The sequence below is a fragment of the Aphelocoma coerulescens genome, chromosome 5 (genome assembly GCF_041296385.1).
Source record: "Aphelocoma coerulescens isolate FSJ_1873_10779 chromosome 5, UR_Acoe_1.0, whole genome shotgun sequence".
Taxonomy (NCBI): domain Eukaryota; kingdom Metazoa; phylum Chordata; class Aves; order Passeriformes; family Corvidae; genus Aphelocoma; species Aphelocoma coerulescens.
In genome coordinates this window covers 27543036-27565273 of record NC_091019.1, presented here as the reverse complement: position 1 = coordinate 27565273, position 22238 = coordinate 27543036, and the positions used below count along the sequence as shown (strand labels likewise).

Here is a 22238-nt window from a genome sequence, read left to right as displayed (position 1 = left end):
CTCCTGCTGCAAAATTTTAATTTCAATAGTGTCTTCACAGAGTATTTAAACCTAATGAGTATACGATTGGACATCAACTCAATACTGTTATTAAAAATAAATTATAGTCTGTCCTCTGAAAGCAAAGGTAAATTCCTGGAACTATGTAGAGAGGTACAGAAGCTTAATCAAGGATTGTATAGAGAGAATTTTGTTATACTATTGGTATAAATTGGTGTGCTGCTGCTTCGGGGAGAAAAACTGTTCTCAGTTGCTGCTCCTAACTCTTATGAGTCCTAGCTAGTGAAACTTCAAAAATTAACACTGCTGATCAAGTAACTTAATGAGCTTTTGTCTTTACATTAGGTTCACAGGTAGCTAGACACAAGTTAATGTTGCAGCCCCTTCTACAGAATTGCTGAAACAGGCAATGGTCCTCTTCCACACTCTGGGCAAATTGATGTTAAAATGTACCTCCTTTTCAATTTTTATAAACTTTTCAGTATTGCACTTGTGAGGGTGGCACCATGCATTAGGTAAAATGAGTCATCTGATCTGACAAGGTGCTTCTGTATGACTTGAATTTATTGGGAAGGAAGGAAAAGGAATTGGCAATTCTTCTGTCTTTCTTTTAAAACATCAATTTTTAGTCCTAAACTTTCACCAAAATAAGAATGAACTTATCTTCTATTCTAGTGGAATTAAACATCATGAAATAATGAATCTGAAACCAGAATAAAGCCAGAGAAAAGGTGGGCAGTTTTGCATCTTTCTGTGTGCTTTCTTTAAGAGCATCGCAGTTCTGACTGGAGTAACAACCAAGTGGTACCTCTGATGATCTGTATCCCATTCTCTGTGGGCCTCTCTAGGTGTACATTTAGATCTTTAGGTCTATACTTCAGGTCTGTGTTTGTCTAGTAACCATTATGTACCAGAAAGAATTGTTGGTAGGCAGGAAAGAAAATATAGGGGGCTGGAAGATAAAAAAAATACATGTCAGGAATTCATCTTACCATTGACTGTCAGGTTGAAATTAGAGCTATCGAATTTGTCCTTGGTAGACACCTCACATCTGTACCCTCCTGCAAAAGTCATGTTTGCTTCTATGATTTCCATTTCAAAGGTGTACACCTAGAACAGACAGGAATGATACAATAATTAAGTTAGAAAATGAAATGGTGAAATACAGAGAGAGGGAATACATGGAGAGAAATAGGGTATGAACTATGTCTTTGTGTCCTTTTAGAACTAAGAACCTCCTGAGTGTCCAACTCACTAGTGTAACAAAAATTTACCTATAATCCCCAATTCAGTAGCAACAGCTGAAGAGATCTGTCAGTACAGGTATTCCTGAGAATACAGTGTTATATTAGCTAACTATGCTGGTACATATACTAATATACATACACTAATTGCATGTGCATTGGAATCAGGAATAAAGCTTTCATTAAGCAGTTTTAGCCTCTCCCCAGAACGTATGCAATACATGCCAAAATTCAGCAAAAGGAGTGGCTGATGTGAGCAAGTCTGTCCAGTTCCATCCAGGAGAGGGTAGTAGTGCTTCATATACCACAGAGGATGCAAAGTCGTGGTACAGACTCTTGCATTCCTGCTTGTGTATCTTTGGACAAATTTGTGGTAAAAAGTGGGTCTTGCTCAGCTACTTAAAGCAGTCTAGACAACCCAAGAGAGCAATAAATTCCAACACTAATAGCAGAATGATTGGCCTATTAAGAGCAAGATAGACCATGCTTAAACAGCTGTCTGATTTATTGTTTTCTCTTAAATATACCAAGTATCTGTTTCTTGAGAGGAAGATGAAGGGAATCCTGCAGTAGACAGTGCAAAACTACTCCCCCAGTCCTCCAGATGTTTTCTCATTTCACCATAGATAAAGTATGCAAGAGTCTATATGCAGAGCTGTCTCTTGTCCATGTGGTCGAAATACAGACTTCTATGCATAAGTGTAGCCTTGTGTGTTGCTTTGGGTACCTTAACATCAAAACATTCTTATTTTAGTTTATATTTCCCCCAGATTAAAGATTAGTACCTAGAAGACTGAGAACCCTATTCTGCCAATTCTACCTTGGTATTTCGATCATAATTCTCATGTAGTTGGAGATGTTTCCCCACTTTGCTTCCCAGGTCCATCCACTTTCCTTTGAACCATTTCACTGATGGCTTCTTCAGCAGGCTCTCACCTGCCACTTTGGCAGTGAATGTGATGTTTCCACCTTGTAAAAGAAGTAAGTTAAAATAAGATTATGAAGAATGTGTAAGTTGTCTGTTATATCACTGGTGTCACCCTGTGCTTGGAGAGCTTAATAGCCAAGCAACAGGTACAGTTTACAGACTTCACCTGGCTGATGTTTTGCACTCACCAACAGTAACTTCTCCATCCTGGGGTCGTGCCACAAAGAGCCCAATGGGGTCCTGATGTTCTTCTGGTTGTGTCTCAGCAGATGAAGCTGAAATAAACATCATAATTACTATTTAGAACCTTTTGCAACAAACTATATAGTGAATTAGTTAATTAATTAAAAAAGATCTCAATAGATTTCTTCTGCTTCTGAGATTCCTTATTCTTTATGGTCTGCTTTCATCTACTGTCTCTATCTCACTGACTCTAAGGAGCCCCTGTGTTTGTTCTTCCCTTCTGGTAATAAACCAGATTTGATGACAATGTTAATTTTCTATTACCTTCTCTGTTTTGGCTGTTTTCTGCTGCTGGTGCAGGTGACTCTGAGGCAGCTGGGGCTGGAACAGCTCCTGCAGGAGTGACTGTCTCACTCTTTTCTGGAAAGGAAAGTAAGCCAAGATTAGAGAAAGTCATATTTCCTCTGTCTTTCTGAAGAAATTTTGCAAAAGAACAGCCTTTAATATACGTCAGGAAAAGCAGATAAAAAAGCTGTTGTTTCTTAGAGCTTAGAGGATGATCTGGAAGCAGAAGGGGCCTACTGAAGTTGGATGATGAGGCTTTCTCTTTTGCTGAGCTCAGAAAGAACTGATGCCTGATTTTTAAATTCTACAGTTGATGTGTAGAAACTTGTCAGCTGACAAATAATGCTATTATTTGTTGCAAACATCAGTGGTCTAAATGGAAAAGGTAATGAAGAATGATGTAATTTTTATCTTTGTAAACAGTTTGCTTATTCATGAGATTTTGTTTTGTTGGAATGTAATGTTACAATGGCTATTGCTGTGTGCAGCTTAGAAAAAGCTCTAGACACTGCTAGTAAACAATATGGATAAAGTATTTTAAAAATCCATCTGTAATTTCTTCCCCTGGCTTATGAAAGTTTGTATCCTCTCAATTAAACCATAACCTCAGAGACAAATTCAGGCAAATGCATTTGGCACAATGGAGAAGACAGAGTTGTCTGAAAATGGAGTAGGAGTGAGCAACTGGAGCAGATGGAGGGAGGTAGAATTTCTTGAAATAGATCAGTTGCAACAAGATGTTTTTTCCCCCATAGATAGTGGAGCCACTTCCAAATAATAATGGGCAAACCAGTTACTCTATAGCATTACATACTCTACTCCACTATGCTCCATAGCTTTATTTGCAAGTTATCTGCCTGTAGCAGGCTCTACATGGAGCTAACCTGAAAGACAATGAGGAAGATATAACGAGTACAATAGGGACCAGTTTGCTTTCAGGATGAGATAGTCAGGAGGACCATATTCCTATATGCTCTGACAGCTGTCAAATTTTCCTAATCCATACTAGGATTTCCCCTTACTCATAACCTGTCATGCTCTGTCTTTGCATATGGAACAGGCCATCTTAAATCCTGTTAAACATTCACCAGTATCTTTTCAGCTGACAAGAAGGTCTCACAAGGTCTCATCATTTTGCTAGAACAAACAGTGATAGCACAGAAAAGGAAGTGATATAAACAACCTGAGTTTGAGGCTTGTCACCAAATTAAAAAGCAAAAAGTAAAATACCAGAAGTGGTAAATTGATACAATTTTGGAGGAGAAGAAAGGATCTGAAAGGTCAGAATGTTTCAAAAAATGAGTGGTTTCATCTACCCTAAGCATCTTCAGATATTTGTTCATGAGAAAATTCCAGGGAATGTGACTCTTTATATTTATTCCCAGGAAATGCCTGGGAAAGTTTTTGAACTTCCCATGTAACTGATCTTTTAATGCATACAAAGGTAGTAATAATGGGTGACACGCAAATAATACAAAGGTTACTCTTCATATTCAAGCCCCTTTTGAAATATGCATTTTTGGTAGCAGGAGATTTTGAGACAATTTTGGGGAATGTATAAGCTTCTAGAAACATTAACTTGTAAATACTTTGTCAATTGTTACAATTTTGTATTTTAATGAAATAATTATAAGAAAATACCAGTCCTAAGATCAGGCTTCTTAGTTTAGGTCAGGGTGAGGGTTAGATTAGATTTGCTTTGCTTTTCAGTAGTTAAGTGTCAAAGCTTGACAGAATTCCAATGATGTACATTGACATTTCCCATATGATCTTCTCTCTGTGGACTTCTGACACCTGGAAAGGGGTGTCTTAGCCACAGAAAATGTGTTCCTCAGCTTAATATGAATTAGTAGCTTCAAATAATTGGGTAAAACAGATGAATTGCTAGTAGAGAAATTTTACTTCGTTAAAATAGGTTAATTTCCATAGGCCTTATTCATGAAGGTTGCATGTGGGACTGGAACTACTGATGAAATCAGAATTGCTTAGAAAATGCTGTACCTGGTTCCTTGACCTTGAGTTCAAATTTGACCTTGGAACTTCCAGCTATTACAGCATATGTCACATCATCTTCTTTTCCTACATTATTGATTGTCAGTGAATGCTTGTTTCCTTCTGTCTTGATGACATATTTTTCACTTTCAGTAATTTCTGTGCCAGCTCGCTGCCATTTCACCTTGATGCCAGATTTTTCTGTCTCTGCTTCAAACACAGCTGTGTTTCCAGCTGTCACCTCTGTTGTCTTCGGCTTCTTGGTAAATGCAGAAACTAAAAAAAGAGAGAGGGCTCACTAAAATCTGTTTTGCAATTGTGGAATATCTGGTGTAGTCAGCTGTTGTGGCTGCAGCAGCTGTCTCCTTTCTCTCCCATCTGCCCATGCAAGATATAAATTACAACACTTTCCACAGAGAAGTTGTGGAACTGTCTTTGAGTTTATCGAGTTCTGTGTCTCATCGAGATGTCATATCTCCTCCACATTGCCATGAAATAAAATGGAATGGATAGCAAAATCACCCCACTTTCTGTCTTCCTCTTTCTTTTTCCCCCATATTGAGCTCTGATTTTTTAGAAGTGAATGTTTTAGTCTATGAAAAGATGGCATGATATATATTCTTACATATCTAGTTGTCTACATTAATTTGCCATGCGCTTTTATTTAGAATTAATAATTTTGTCCTAACAGCTGCTTAATATGATTGTTACAGAGGATTAGGATCTGTTCCTCAACAATACTACAGTATTTTGTTTGTGCAGTAACCTGTGCCCTAATACATCCCAATGAATTAATAGTTCATCTTTAGTCCTTCTGTTTTGACAGATCAAGGCTTTAGTGGAAAGGGATTCACATTCCTATGATGACCCTTGTAATTTCATTCCAGCTAAAATGGTATCAATTGTTGCTTGTGTTCAGAAATTCACTTCAGCATTAGAAGTTGAAGAACTTGCCTACATGACACTCTACAACAATTAGTTTTCTAATTGCTTACAAGGTGGATTAAAACATTTCCTCAATGTGTCAAGAAACACTTAGGAAGTTTATAATGAGAATTGATGAAAATATTAACATATAGACTGAACAAGCATAAACCAGATGATGTTTTAGTTCGTACATAATCAAAGCAGCACAGCAGATAGGAAATGGTAAACAAGCACTATATCATGATTTTGATCCATGAGTATCCTAATCTCTCTCAAGATTAGATTTTAGTAAAGTAACTTATTTTACTAATTTCTTTAACCTTATTTATTTATTTATATTTCTTCATCTTTATTTTGAATCCAGTTTTTCATTTCATGCTCATGTTTTTGTCTTAATAAAACCTGTTATCGTTTGCTTATTGCCATGAGCTATGTTCATGTGTAAAAATACCAGCAATTAACATTCTGATTCATACACTGCATGGGGTTTTGTGCATCATTCTGCCATCTTTCTATTGACTCACCCCTTTATAACTACATTTTTATAAAATACTAGTAATTTCATCACATCTAATTTTATCTGTCACCTCTGTGGCAAATTGTCTATGGCTCTCCTACTCTGGCAGCCACAAGAACTCTTCCAAACAACACGACAATGGTTATAATTAGCTTTGAACTTTTAATTCTGCTTTATAAAAATGAAGGGAACATGGCATGAAAATGCTTTAAAAGAAAAAGGTTATATTCATGTTCTAACAGGTGCTTTAGTTAATATAAGTGGTATATTATTATTAATACCATCTATTCATTTTACAAAATCTCTAATCCTGTAGCATGTCTTCAGACTGCATAAATTAGTTGACCTTAGTGGAGTTAGATCTGCAAAGATTTCATCCGATGGCCTTTGGTCTTTAGTCATAATACAATTCATGCTTCTTGCATTTTTTTGCAAAGGATTCAAAATTTCTTAAGCATCAGTTAAAATACGAACTGCAAATACTTTTAGAATTTACTAAATATTGAATTTTGCTTTTCTTCATTATATAAAAACCTAAATTACATTTTTTCAGTTTCTTTTTTTCCTCCCCACATTTTATATTTCTGATGAAAACACAATCTTAGTTTTCAGTGAGCCTACAAAAGTCTTGACTGATGTCCTGTTTTATTCTTCTGCATGCTTCCCTTCCCTGTTTAAAGTGTGGGAAATTTCCTCTGGGAGTGGAATGTTCCTGCATGCTTATAATGGAGTTTTTTTTCTAATCTAGTGCAATAGTTCTTTAACAGTGTAGTGCTTTGTAGAATATAGAACTATATACCATAGTGTTCCACAGCATGCTGCCTGTTATCAGTTGCACACCTTTTGATACTGTATTGCCCTTCAGTAAATAACACAGCAGGGTATACATTGATGCAGTGTATCATGAATAATTGCAGGAGAGTTACTGTGCACAGCAGGTTGGACATGAAGGATTCAAGAGACATGTAAAGGTGGCCAGGCTACTGCACAGTGGGCAGACAGGTGAGTTCTGGGACCCACTCCACTACTGACTAGCTGGCTCCTTCCCCTACGATTCTACAGACAAAGCAGTAAAGAGGCATGTTTTTAGTCTCTGAGTGCTATTATCGTCACTCTTCCATTTAAGCACAAAAGAATCTATAAATATATTAATTACTTAACAGCAAAGTGATTTGTAAAGGTTCCAGCCTACAGTGGCAGGGTTTCATGACATGCATACTTGGAAGTAACACTGTGATCTGCTGCACACCCTGTAAAGTGATTAGGTTTCTTACATTTGCTTTGTAGATGACTCAACAAGAACAAAATTGTTGGCGAGAACACAGTGAGAAATCTCCACCACTACATAACATTCCTAGCTTTAGGAAATCTAAACACATATGTAGAAGTTAATAAGTAAGACTCCTTGTATTTCCTCCTCTCCCCCTTTCCTGCCAAAAGACTCACTTTAGTTCCAATTTAAAATGATTGTGAATATTTCTGGTTAAGTACAAAACTGGAAAAGCCCAAAATCTCCCATGAGAACAAAGGTCTGCAAGAACAGTTGTTGTGTATCCACTTTTTCACAGGTAAAGGAGACTTGGGTTTTAATTGAGTCTTTTTCCTGTACTTGAGATTCAGTCAGTGGGGGGCAGTGTCCAAAGTGGCTTCTCTCTATCCAGCTGTATTCCCTATCACCTCTCACTGCTCTATTTGCAAAGGAAAACTAAAGATGCAGGGCTGGAGATTTTACAGGAAATTACTTTGCTGCAGAAGAGAGATTGCTGAATAAGCATGTAAAGAGAATACCATAATTTTTCCTTTTGGGGGAAAAATGGGCTGCTTAACAGAATAAAGAGTTCAGTTATTCCCCACCCCTTCATTGTGGCCGGCGCTACTTTAAGTAACGTGTAAATCCAAGTTAATCAGAAGTTGTTTTTTGTTTGTTGTTGTTTTTTTTTTTTTTTTCAGTTATACCAACCTAATTCACCTTTTTCCTCATTAGGAATACTCCTAAACACCACCATTCAAAACTTCTGGTTTTTCCTGAGAACCACATTTTTGCCTGCTTTTATCAGAAACACATTCCCATGTGGCAATCTCTCTCACTTCAACGTTTGGCTTCTACCCAGATATACCTCTCTGAGTTCTATATATCCATCCCATACTCTAAACACTCTTGAATATGACTGTCACCATGAGGCTGTGGAAAATCCAATGGCTGTGACACCTCTTGTGTGATGTTGTGGAATGTCTCACAGCTCTCGTGCCTGTCAGGCACTGACAGATCTCAGACACTGTCCTGTGTTTATCCAGACTCCAGGTGACCATTCAGTTAGGAGCCCTACGGCTGGGGCACCTGATGACCAAGTAGCCCGTGTCCTCTCCCACCCACCATGTTAACTCTCTGATTCCTGATGCATTCTAACCCAGCCTGCACAAGGGGAGAGAGAAATGACATTAGTACTAGCATACTATGGCAATTCTGGAGGGAGAGCAGAGACCCACATGAGTTGCCAGTGCTAATGAAGAGAAAAAGTGTTGAAGGTGCTCTGTGTGTTTGTTTTGTGGGGATGGAATTGGTGTTGGTGTGGGGATTTAACGGAGGGAGAGAAGAGGGACATGATGCTAATAAAAGAAAATGAGCCTAGGGCCACTTTGTACTAACCCATTTTTCAACACTTCACTTCTCATATCCCAGGCCTTTCTAATCACTTCTAACTTCCACGATGCAAACACACTCACATAATTTCTGAGTAACGTAAACCAGCAAATTTTACCCCAGGCAGAAGAGGAAACAGATGTATGTGGTCTGCAGTTATCTTGCAGAAACTTTTTGGTGGTTAATGCTGCAGCTACCAGAACTTGCATCCTCTAAAACTCTTGGAACACCTGAAGATGTACACATCAGCCATAACACTATGTATGTTACATGAGTTACAGCTTAAATGGTCAGTAATAAAAACTTCTATTGGGAAGTCTGTGATGAGATTGCATTTTGACAATCTTTCATTCAGGAGGATTAAGAAAAATAAGATACACTTGCTTTGGGCCAAATTAAACTAGAATGAAATAAGTTCCGTTCCAAAACAAATTTTCTATACCAGTCACCTAAATAAAATAAAAAAAACTAGTATTCTGCCTTCATTCTGCTGCCATTTATTAAATCTTCATACCAGCACCTTCATGCTTTCTCCTTTACTGTCTGACCTGATTTGAGGCAATGTCCTTTTAACAACCATCATCAAACAAGTTTACTATTATACTTCAAATATTTTTTATACTCTCCTATGCAAAACCCAAAGAAATGGGTAAGCAACCAGGGTTGCTGTTTATTGTACTAATAATTATAATAATAAGCTCTTGTTGAACTATCTATCTATTTACTGGGCTTTTATTTTGTGGTTGTTTTGAGGCAGAGACTGTTTTTCTGTTGTCTTTGTACAGCATTAAATTTTTAGTAGGTAACTACTAAGTACTGTTGTATCTAATAAGAATAAAAATTAGTATTAGAAGCTAGAAGAGCAATTCTTATTTCATTATTGTCAGAAAAAGTGGAGGTAAGATGTATGTTAAAATAATGTTCAAATTACCAAAATAATTTCATTTGCTGGCTACACTCCCTAAATAATCTGTCTTGTTAAGAATCACAAGCGCTGGCTGAAAACCTATTCCTAAAATACTGGAATTTCAAAGTACGTGTGAAGTGTGTGAAATGAAAGTAAGGAAGAAATGTGGATTCTACAAGAGTGATTTTAGCTAGATAGGGTGGTAGAGAATGTGTTAGATGACGTTTTCAAATGATATTTCTGCCTTTCTGAAATAAAATCTGTTAAAGGTGTAGATTCTTGAGGAGAATCTAATGTATCTGTTTGAATGCAGATGCTAGAAACTACAGCAGAAATTTGTAATGAGTGAAATTACACAAAATAGTTGTAGGTTTCTCCCACAAAGCTGAGTTATCTTACTGCACATTCTGTGTATTTGGTGTTAAAATATGTATTGGTCAATATATATTTAATTAATATTACAAAAGTAGTATTAGCTTTTGGAATTCTTTGATTTGTTAAGACTTAATGTTGAAAATTGATCTTTGCTTACACTTGGCATCTAGTTTTGCTTCTATACCATTTGCTCTTCCATTGAGTTAAAAGCGAAACTGAGGATAAGCAGGCTTCAGTAATGGAGCTTGTAAATTCCTTTCTGAGGAACTATATAAAGATGCTGCACATTCCCTGGTCAGGACCTAAGTGGCTTCTTGCAATTACAAGCTTAATCACTCCATGATCCAAAAGCTATTGAACGACTCAATCTTATCATTCCTTGCCTACTTCAGCAGCTGAGATCGCAAATTCCTGCAACATGAGCAACAGGCGAGGAATAGTTTCACTAATCAGTCACCTCTCTATGCATCCATCATGCTTTCTGTAAAATGGGCATAGTAATGTTCAGCTTGGTTTGAATCTTAACTTATAAAAGAGGAAACTACACCTATATGAATTTAGGGTGTTTTCTGCATTCCTGTGGGGCATACAAGTTTGTTGCAGTAGTTTGTTGTGCTAGGTGCTTGCAAATGTGAAAGAATGATCTCATAGTTGAACTAAAATTCTGCAGTTTACTCTTCATTATGCAACATTTATTATTATTACTATTGTTATTATTATTATTATTATTATTATTATTATTATGGAAGCCTCTGTGTACTTACAAGTTATTTGTAAATTCTTGATGAAATTTCCTAATCTGGACTGCAAAAATCTAAACTCCTTTATCTATAAAATATGCGAGTAAAAGTTGACTGATTTTCAGAGAAGGTAATATAGACTTCTCCTTTTCCAGCTATAATAATGCACACATTTCCCATTAAGTCCCATTTATCTACTAAATTTGGTGTTTAAAAAGTCAATTATTTCCTCTCAATGTCATAAAATACTGTTAGGGAAATGGTTGGGTTTTTTTTAATGTTTCTGAATTTTCAGAACATTAAAAAATGATCAAAATTTTCCAAACAGTGAGCTGTTGTATGAAGATTAACTATGAAATGTTTAAATCAAAGGGAGAAGAAGTTTCTGCAACAGAATCCTGCAAAAAGTGATGCTTTTCAAACTCTTACAGGTCTTATAAATTATGTTGCTCTTGTGGATGGTATAGATTTTCTGGAATGCTAGGACAGTTCTTTTGACATTCTTGAAATAGGTAGGGGGAGTGCCTTATCCTGAAGTATTTTAGTTGGGCAGTTTAAAGTAAAAGGAAAATCTACTTCACCATATCATTTTAAGTTTAATGGTTTATTCAGTGTTTTTTTGGTTTTTGTGGGTTTTTGTGGGATTTTTGTTGGGGTTTTTTGGGTGGGTATTTTTTTGATTGGTTGTTTTTTTGGGTGGGGTTTTTTGTTTGTTTTAACATGTTAGAAGGCCTGTTAAAACAGCAGATAAAGGCAGAATATCTCTGATCACTCTCTGACATTAAGAATTTTCTTTTCCCTATATGCCAGGTGCACAAATTTCAGCAATACAGACTAGGGACTTCTTTGGGCTCTTCAGTACTCTAACTATATGGTATGGGACAGGCAGGAATTGTGATTCATCCAAGTATGAACTGCCCAATGGTTATTCGGCCCTCCTGAGATAGTGCTCAACATTATCCCATCTTGAAATGACTTGAACTATATAAACAACATGAAATGGAAAACCAAAGGGATTAGTGTGTCCTGAGAGACTGAGAAGATCTTCTCTAAAAGTTATGGGGCATGTGACTGGTTCTGTCTCTGTCAGAATGGGTAACAAGAGCTTTTCCTCCCCCTGCTGTGATAATCCCAGTGTTTGGTCTGGTTTGTTCATAAGAACTGTGTAGGACTAGTGATGTTAGACACCTGTTAGATTTCTCTGGAGAAATAAATTGGAATAGAATTTCTCTTCACCATTAGCCAGCAAAAGTGGGCATCTTCACAAACAGAGACATTACCTCTCATCCATGGAGAATGAAAACATTAATTTAAAGGCAGTTAAACAATTAGAAATCAGAAGTCACAATGCCGAGGGGATCACACTGTAAAATTTTGCCTACTCTGTTGTGTTTCTTTTTGTCTGCATTCACAACCACTAGACATTTCAATACAACTTAAAAATCATGTGACTTTAAAAACAGATTATGAGTATGAATTTATTTTTGGGTTGATTACTGAACCTTTGCAGCTTATATTTTCAAGGTTTTGTCTACAAGTACAAGATCTAATTTTTTTTTTATATACAAATCTACTTTCAGCAGAAATTGCAGCCTTATGAAGATGAAATGATGTTATATTTGTAATAAAATGGAAGGATTGGTGACACCACTGTTGCTTTGGGGTTATCATATAGAGGGAACATAAAGAATATTGTTGGAGTTAACCATGCTTTAGTGCTTTGCAGTTTTTAATGGGAGAGCCTCTGGGTGTGTAATGGGTCTGCCTCTGGCAGTGGCTGATTGCAAATATTTTGGTAAAATGAAGGTTCTTCTTAACAAGTTCATCTTTTGTTATGGTGACCAAAGGAGATTGTCTCTTTGGCCAAACTAAGAGGAGACTGATGCCTGCTCAGGCCTTTGCAAAGCACAAAGGCCATTATTAAGTCCACAGCTGTTACTGGCTAACTCTGGAAATGACACATTATTAAAAACATGTGCACCTTGTACTGTACATTCAGGTAGTGGTGATTCTGGGTATGCATTGGTATCACTGAAGTAAGAGTTCTAAAGGGAACAATCCCAGATTTAGTACAAGTTTCTCCAGGCCTGAGTATTGAATATGTTCACACTTGACAAATAATCACAAGTTCAGCTTTTGTCAATTTTTTTCCCGAAACTTACTTGTGGACACAAAGTGCTCCTAAGTCATCTTCCTCTGCAGGTGTCCTGAAGCTAAATTGTCTCTACCTTTTCTTGCCAGTCTCTCTTCCTCCTCAAAACACCAGATCCATCACACCTTGAACCCCATCCTAGGCCTCCTCTATGTGGGCAGCCTCTGAGTGATTCCTTATTTGAAGATTTTAAATGAAAACATTCATAAATCTGAAATACTTTCCTGGCATTTTTCTCTGTGCCTCTGTGACCTTGGCTTTCTGGAAAGGGCTAGTTATCTTCTGGTTCAAAGGGAAAGGATGAAGGAGGGTGAGGGAAAAGAAACTGCATATATTCTTCACAGTCCAATGTTGTCTTTTTTTCCTAGAGTTCTATTGACAGTGATTGAAAGAACTAGAAAGAATAAACTCCAAACCAGGTACTGTTTGCTTTCATTTTCACAGAGATTTCATTAACAATAAATATCATCAAATTTTGCCAATAATACAAATTGTCAGGGGAAAAAAAAAAACAAACCCAAACCCAAAATAAAGGCAGGAGAGGTTTATACTATTTAACTGTCTGAGAGAGAGACTACAAGCCTTTTTTTTTTTTTTCCCCAGAGTCCTGAATGTGACTAGGAAAGGAAATGAGAAATTAAAAGAATTTGAGAATTAAATGTCTCACCTCTACTTTTTCCTCATTCAAAGTCTCTTGAGAAAATGCTGTGGCTGAGGTTTATCAAACCAGTTAGTGATTTCTCTGCAAGGTCACTCAATATCTCTTACATTTACAACTTAATAAAATAAGATTTCTTTTTCCTGTCTATTTATTTTTTCCTTTGAGGCACCTCATTTCTCTAGAATACATAATCTACTTACATTTTTCCTGCCAAGCTGTTCTTAGTTTTGTCTGTCAGTTATGATCCTTACCTGTTTTCTTTACTGGCTCTGGCATCTTCACTTTGTTTCTGGTGAAGCTCCCAGTTGTATCTAGAAAGCAGGGTATGAGTTAAACAGAAATGTGACTGCAGGGCTTTTGAGACCCCCTAAAGAACGACTCGATGGAAGCCCCCATCCTGCTCCTCCCCCTTGATCCCCCACTGTTGTCAACTACGGCACCTTATCAACAGCAGGACACACTTGACAGGCTACATCAGCTGGGATAAATATAGCCAAGTTCCAGGAGCCAGAGAGCTCAAGCCACCCAAGACTGGCTACCACTGATCTGTTGGTATAAACCAGAGCACAATATGATGTGGCACATGCGTACAGTGCATTTTCCAGCTTCAGGCATGTATAGCGCTAAGAATTCCAACACTGCCATGTTTACAGCACGTTCAGCAAACTAGATCTGATAGTTACATTTCCTGTATTCTGGTTCCTACTTTTTCTAAGTGTGTATTTGCTTACATTCTTACTGCTTATTTCAGTTTTTGTTATTGTCATAATTGGGTCAGAGCTGAACAGCCCCTTAGAAACTGTTTTTCTTGTTTCTTTTTTTAGCTCTTCTACCAAAGACTGTATTTGTAGAACTAACTGTGAACCTTAAGGAAAGAACTTCCTTTTGCAGAGAAACTTACACATTACTGACATTTGCAGTCACAAGTAGAAAGCACGGCACTACTTAAATAGTTTTAGTCCTCCCTCCCCATCCACCCACTTGATCCACAGCATACATTTCTTGGTAACAAGCAAGGTTTTTTTTCCTTCTTCTGTTAAATACAATTTTAAAAATAGTTCCAAGGTTCTGTTTTATACCTCTAGAAGTTTCAATTTTGCTTAATCATATAGAAAAGATCTGGGGGAAAATCTCACTAGAAAATTATTCTTGTATGGCCATTTCATGCTTCAATCATTGCTTCTTATTTATTCATATATTTAGCATATGCCAAAATAGTAACTGTGGACTTTTGTTAACTTGATGGTTTATCAATTTTGAGTTTTAAGCTTTACCATAAAAACTCTCGAGGCCAAACATTTAGCATATTTTAGCCACTACTTGTATTGACAAAATAATTTTTTAAAAAAAGGCGTGGTTTAAATTTTTTCCCCAGCTTTACTACCCTATAAAAAACTCATTTTAAAGGATTTCATCTTTTGGCACAGAGCTCAGAATAGATCAGTGTGCATGCAGCTCATCAGTCACTGTACTTGGGGTCTGTCTTTCACATCTGACTCTCTTGGTAGGCTGATAGGACAAATGTGAGCGTGTAAGAACCACTGCTGATACCTCTCCTGATTTTGGGCCAAATAGTTCCTCCCTGTCCCTTGAAGCAATTTTTAATGGATGAGTAAGGAAGATGGGCAGGCTGTCACCTGTGATTATTTTCCATGGCCTCTGTTTCTAGTGGAGCACAAGTTACCATGATATGCATTTGACTGTGATCTTGTGCCTGAGGTATTTCCCTGGGAGTCAGGAAATCTTGGCTATTTGCTTTGACTTGAAATCTCTCAAAGGGCTTGGGTCTCATAGTATGAAAAAGTTTGTCATTTGAATGGTGAGGATCATTACTGCTTTTTAAAATACTTCTCCATATTAGAGAAATGCCATTAACTCCCTCTTGTCTTCTGACCTGATCCCCAAAACAGCATTGGAACTGCACCCAGATGTGTTCTGTGGGGAGAGTTGTCTCCATGCAGCCTTAGAAAATAAAGGCCAGAGGAGACAGAGCTGCCATAAGAAATAGATATCTGTTCAGACTATCCAAAAGCAAAGTGTGATCAGGACCATGCTTCTTCTCAACTTAGTTGTCTCTCTAGTATGTCTCCTTGAAATAATATTTACAAAGAAATAATGTTTGCAAAGATAATTAGTGATTAAAAGTCACTTGTGCAGTATTTAAAATCTATTACAGAATCACAGAATGGGTCAGGTTGGAAGGGACCACAGCAGGTCGTCTAGTCCAACCCTCTTGCTCAAGCACATGGCACAGGATTGCATCCAGATAGTTCTTGAATATCTCCCATGAGGGAGACTCCATAACCTCTCTGGGCAACCTGTTCTGGTGCATGGTTGCACACAAGTAAAGAACTTCTTCCTTATGTTCAGGTGGAACATCCTGTGCACCAGTTTCTGCCCGTTGCCTCTTGTTCTAGGAAGAGCCAGGGTCCATCCTCTTCACATCCTCCCTTCAGATATTTATACACATTAATGAGGTCCCCTCTCAGTCACCTCCTCTCAAGGCTGAAAGGGCCCAGCTCCCACAGCCTTTCCTCATAAAAGAGATTATCCAGACCTTTGACTAGCTTAGTAGCTCTCTGCTGGACCTGCTCCAGGAGTTCCATGCCTCTCTTGTCCTGATGATCCCAAAACTGGACACAGTGCTCCTGATATGACCTCGCCAGGGCTTAGCAGATGGACAGAGTCACCTCCTTCAGCTGCTGGCAATGCTCTTCCTAGTGCACCCGAGGATACCATTGGCCTTCTTGACCACAAGGGCATTGCTGGCTCAGGGACAGCTTGCTGTCCACCAGGACCCCCATGTGCTTCTCCACAGAGCTGCTTTCCAGCAGATCAGCCCCCAGGCATGTGCTGGTGCATGGGGTTTTTCTTTCCCATGTTCAGGACCTTCACATGCCTTTGTTGAGTTTCAGTCAGTTCTTCTCTGCCCATCTCTTGTTCCTGTCAAGGTCCTCCTGACGGGCAGCCCAGCACTCAGGAATATCAGCTGTCCCAGCTTTGAGTCATCAGTGAGCTTGCTGAGGAGGCATCTGTTCATTGATGAACAAGTTAAACAACACTGGGCCAGTATAGAACCCGGGGGGACACCACTAGTTACAGGCCTCCAACTAGACTGTACCACTGACCATTATTCTCTGGGGTCTGGCACTCAGCCAGTTCTCAGTCCATCCCACTGTCCACTCATCCAGCCCACACTTGAGTTTGCCTATGAGGATTTCATGAGGGACAGTGTCAAAAGTCTTGCTGAAGTTGAGGTATCCAGTGCTTTCCCTTCATCCATCCAGGTAGTTGTTTTATCATAGAAGGCACTTGGATTGGTCAAACAAGATGTACCTCTACAGAACCAGTGCTGACTACTCTGGATCACATTCTTTTTTTCCATGTGGGTAAAGATGGCCTCCTGAATGAGGTGCTCCATCACCTTTCCAGGGATTGAGGTGAGGCTGATTTGCTGGTAGTTCCTCTTTTTTTCTGTTTTTGAAGACTGAAGTGATGTTTGCTTTCTTCCTGTCCTCAGACACCTCTCCTGAACTTCATGACCTCTCCAAGACAATTGTGAGAGGCTGGGATATCTGCCAGCTCGCTCAGTACTAGTGGATGCCTCCTGGACTGTTGTGCTTTGCTGTCTTGCTTCTCCAGCAGATGTCAGAGTAGTTAAGATCTCCCCCAAGAACCAGGGCCTGTGACCATGAAGTTGATTCTAGCTGCTTGTAAAACTTCATCCACTTCCTCCTCTTGATCAGGTGGCCTGTAGCAAACACCCACAACCCTGTCACCCTTACTGGTCTGCCCTTTTATCCTGGCCCTCAAGCTCTCAACTTGCTCATCATCCTCACCAAGACACAGCTCCAAGACACATTCCAAGTGCTGCCTCACATAGAGGGCAACTCCAGCACTGCACTTTCCCAGTCTATCTTTCCTAGGCAGTGTGTAGCCCTTCACGACAACATTCCAGTCATGTGAGCTATCCCACTCTGTGTCCATAATTGCAATGGGATCCATGCCTTGTGGCTGCATGCAGATTTCTAGTTCCTCCTGTTTGTTCCCCAAATTGCATGCATTCGTGTACAGGCATTTATTAGAAGTATTTAATGGCGACAATATCCCAGAGGGGGTGCACAGGGATACCCATAGTCCTGTTGAGTGGTTGTGTTTTGATTGCTTGTTCTTGATCAAAGTATTCCCTCTCAAGCCTTCTTTTGCCTCTAGGCCATTTCTCCAATGTTCTGAATTTTTTTTACAGTTAGAACCACGGGCCTTTATCTGTTAACTAAAATGGTGTAAGTGGAAATAAACGCATTTGTATGGATTTAAAGGAAATGCGTATTTATATACAAACTCTTTAAAATGCAGACTTGTAGTATTTATCATACACACCAAGTCTGTATTTGTTCACTGAGAGTGAACAGCAGGAGGTGCTTCAAAGAAGGAACTGGGAGCCTTGGAATAATTAAACATAGGCTAATGCATGCCTAACACAGAATTCATTCTGAATGCCAATAGATATTAAGTACATCTTAGATATTTTTCCAAATTTCTTGGAATGCTCAGTATTATTAATTCACCTAAATACTAATTTCTCTCTCAAATGACATTAACTCCTTGGAATCAATAGCAATAATTCCAGTAATGGTGATTCCACTGTCAAAATGCACATATTGAAAATAGGAATTCTGTTATTGATTCTGAATTTTTCAGCTTTTACTTTAATGTCCTCTTGTTCTGGGAGAACAGAAATTGCCATTCAGTGCCTGAATGTTGGTTGTTTTCTATGTGTTTGTCTCAGGATCTCCAATGTTTTAGAACAAAAAATATAGTTGTGTATTTTTCAGTTGTACAATGAAACACTTTTAACCCTGACATTACATACTGAAGCTTTTTTGTTTATTTGTCATTTTCTTATTGTCAGGTTTTTGTCTTTAAAATTGTCAGGAATGTGCTTGATAATGACATGTCTGGAGGACCTCACTACCATCACTTTGACAGCAATGGAAAGGTCCTGCTTCCTCCAGGGCAAATGGGGAGTTCATCCTGCCATCACATGGCTTGCAGAATAATTGTGGTTTTATGTTTCTCTGGAAGTCTGTGGGATAATCTAAGTTATGTTGCCATTCAAAGGAGATACAGTCAGTCATTAAATTGAATTTTAAGAGTGTGTTGTTTAAGGACAGTATTACAATAACTGTCTGTGAGCCATTATTTCCTGGGGAACTTGGAAGAAGTTTATCCTAATCAAAAGATCTAATATGCTAGGAGATTAGACTGCTAAATATATATAAGATGATGAAGCATTTGCACTGTGTACTAGAAAGGAAAGCTAGGCAATACACTCTGCATTTCTTTATTAGCATAAGGAGTATGCTGGGCAGGAGTCCATCCCAACAAAGCTTGCTGGGATCACGTAAATAAGTTTATTCTGTTTTGCAATCTCTTGTGCTTATTTATCACAGATACTTAGAAACTCTTTTAGACTTGAAAAGTCTCATAAGTGCTTGGGAACCTCTTCCCAATGCATTTAATATTTCCCATACTTTATATATGGTTTTTTTTCTATGTTTAGATAAATATTCCTAGTGAGACTGTAGATTTCCCTTTTAATTAATGGATTTTCCACCTATGACAACACCTGACATTTTCTTTAAGTCTCTTTTTTCAGGATTTCATTTTACATAGTTCATATCTTTCTCACTGTAGATTTGATTCTTTCTGTAAATATTTAGTGGTATAGTTTTCATTCACCGAGCAACTGGAGTACATGTATAACTTTTAAAGTGGACTTAATTCTCACTATTTGTGTGCTCAAAATCAGGCACATTTAATTCAAGTACTGTGGTGAGTACTTAGCTGATTCTTCTTCATATATATTTTCCAAGATTCAGAATGAAGCTCAGTCTGGGTAAGGTAGGAGTTACTTCTTCCCCACAATGAAACAGAGCTATGAGGACTTAATCTGACGCAGGAAAATGACCCTAATCCAATAATACCTTTGCAGATTTTGTGAGTTTTAATGTTATTTAAAGTAACATTTAAAATACATTGCCATGTTCAAGACTGGGCAAAATTAATGTTTTGTCTGCTGTTACACCTTAGGTTACCAGGTGGCAGCATTGTTGTAATAGTAAAGTTTTTTCTAGCATTTTCTACATCACATCACATCACATCACATCATATCCATTTATTTGAGTATTTTAATAACAAAACTGATATGTAAATGAAATATATAATTTCAATGGCTACACTAACCCAAAATAGATGTGTAGTGGATTGTGATAAATACTTTCTAGTGCACTGCAACACTAGGTAACTGTTTAGCAAGTGTGTGAAGTTTCATCCTGTATTCAAATGAAACTGATGTACAAGAACAGTGAAGCAACATGTAATAAGTGTCTCAGGGCCTGTGCTTAAAAAGTGAGTGAGAGGGAAAATTCTTGCTTGTCAGAAGAATTACCTGAAATTACTGCTCTGTGCTTCAGACAGTGGCTTTCACCACGTAATTCAAAATCAAGTTCAAAAATGACAGAAATTGGTGGCTTGCAGTGATAGGCCATGGGATTTTGGGTAGTTGCACAATGGCTTATGATGAGAAACCCAAGGATTTATTATTTATAGCCAAAGTTAACAGCGCCTCCTTCTAAAAAGACTGTCCAACTTCTTATTAAAAGGCTGTGTATTTAGGTGGTTGTGATTCTGCCCAAATGTAGCTATCCAGGCAGAAAGTCTATACGTTACTTTTTTATTTTGGGCTTCTTTTCCTGGTAGTTTCTGTCATGCCATTGAATTTCTTGTCTCGATCTCTATTTATTCACCTCTCTGCCTCTTTGTTTTGTTTCATGAAAATAGCACCTCCTTGGTGGTTGGGCAGTTTCTGAGCACAAGGCAGTAAAATTGCCTCTCAGTGGCCACAGATTTACTGGTGTGAATGGTGGGATAGCTGAGGTGGCTCAGTGCAGAGCACAGGCCCAGCAGGACTCGTTCACTGAAGTGCTCATTGAATCATAGAATATCCTGAAGATATACAGACACAGAATATCCACAAAGATCATCAAGTCCAGCTTCTGACTTTGCAGGACAGCCCCAAGACTCACAACATGTGCCTGAGAGCGTTATCCAAACGCTTCTTGAACTCTGTCAGGTTAATGCTATGACTGCTTCCATGGGGATTCTGTGCCCATCCACCCTCTGGGTGAAGAATCTGTTCCTAATATCCAACCTAAAACCAGTGTTTCCTTTGAGTTTTTGAAACACAGAGTGCTGGTGTGTACAGTGCAAAGCCACTCGGCCTTACTGACTGAACTCAAGTTTACAAGGATTTAGGAGATTTGGGTCATGCTGGTCCTGCTTATTCGAGCTTTCCTCTGTACAACCATTTTGTATCCCTACCCTTTGCACTCCATATTTCAGTTCTTTCTGTATATTTGACAGCACCTTGCTTTCATTTCAGCGATGTTCTTTTAACTGGCTTCATGATAAACAACCTGAGTTGCTGCATATTCTAGGCTACAGGAAAAAATGCAGTCTGCATGTGTTCAGTGAGAACTTTCTAAATTTTATCCTCTGAAGAAGTTTTATTTGTGCCAATGAGGTCCAGTGCAGGGATCAGCAGTTTTCTATGCATTTATCTCTGGGCTAATGTCTTGGACTTCACACACTTGAACTAAAAGCAAACAGCCTTTGTGTCCTGTGCTGCAAACAGTATCTCCCTCAGGCACATCAAAATAAAGGGGAGAACTGACAGGGTTGGGGGGCAAATAACTGGAACTTCAGAGAGGGAATGGATCACACCAAGTTGAGTGGGAGAAGGAAATGAAAATATGTAATTGAAGGGTGTGGATGGGGGAGTAAAAATTGATTTTTCTAGGTATTGTGGGGTGGATTTGAAATAGATCCTCAAAGGACAAGAATATTAGATAGGGAGCTGGGATAGAAATAGGGCAGAGGGAAGAGAACTGGTGATAAGACTGAAACTGTAATAGGATGTGGGATGGGAAAACTATAAATGGCTGAACAAATACATTGGAACTGAGAACCATTCACATAAAGAGAAGCTGACTGGAGGCGCATGTGAGAAAAGTTGGCCTGAGAGGAAGCAAGAAACTAGCTGGGCAAAAGTTGAAAATGGAAATTGAGAATAAAGCAGTTGGAATCTACTAAGTATGGAGGCATCTGGTGGCTGAGTCTAGACATGGATAAAAGCTGAACAAAGAACTTGGAATTGATAGCTCAGGCTGGCAGAGAAAGGAAAGTGCAGTGTGAGTGAGTGGGAAAAAATGGAAGAGGGAATGTCTAAAGAAGAAATCTAAAATAATGTTTCTGAAAGCAGACACCCAAAACTCAGAAAGTTAGGTAAATCTAACAGAACCCAAACTGATTTGTATACGCAAATGCCCTCCTCAGCACCCAAACATTCTTCACTTTGCATAAGGCAGAGGAATTGAAGCATTCTGCACATAAACACCAGTGGTCAAAGGGCTTCTCATACCTTGAGCACTGCTGCTCTACTGCTGGGGAGTTAGAACAGAAGCTCAGAGGGAGGCCTTAAAGCACAGAAACTGCATTCCTTCCTACCACAAAGCCGCTTCCCCAATCCTTTGCATAACCCTGGTCTCCCCAATACCTCCTCCCA

General features: G+C 38.5%; 1 protein-coding gene and 1 long non-coding RNA gene across 2 annotated transcripts in view; one reads left to right on the top strand and one right to left on the bottom strand.

The window, feature by feature from the left end:
* MYBPC3 (myosin binding protein C3) overlaps positions 1–14004 on the bottom strand; it is a 62299-nt gene extending 48295 nt beyond the window's left edge. Inside the window, exons 1-6 of the mRNA XM_069017245.1 lie at positions 13864–14004; positions 4702–4968; positions 2680–2775; positions 2361–2447; positions 2065–2213; positions 993–1110 (exon numbers count right to left, since the gene is read on the bottom strand). Coding sequence (XP_068873346.1) covers positions 993–1110; positions 2065–2213; positions 2361–2447; positions 2680–2775; positions 4702–4968; positions 13864–13888 — 742 coding nt within the window. The 5' untranslated portion in view covers positions 13889–14004. The remainder of the gene's footprint in view (positions 1–992; positions 1111–2064; positions 2214–2360; positions 2448–2679; positions 2776–4701; positions 4969–13863) is intronic.
* Positions 1–22238, top strand: part of LOC138111445 (uncharacterized) — a 62749-nt gene that overhangs the window by 36300 nt on the left and 4211 nt on the right. The gene's annotated exons all lie outside the window — the stretch shown is intronic.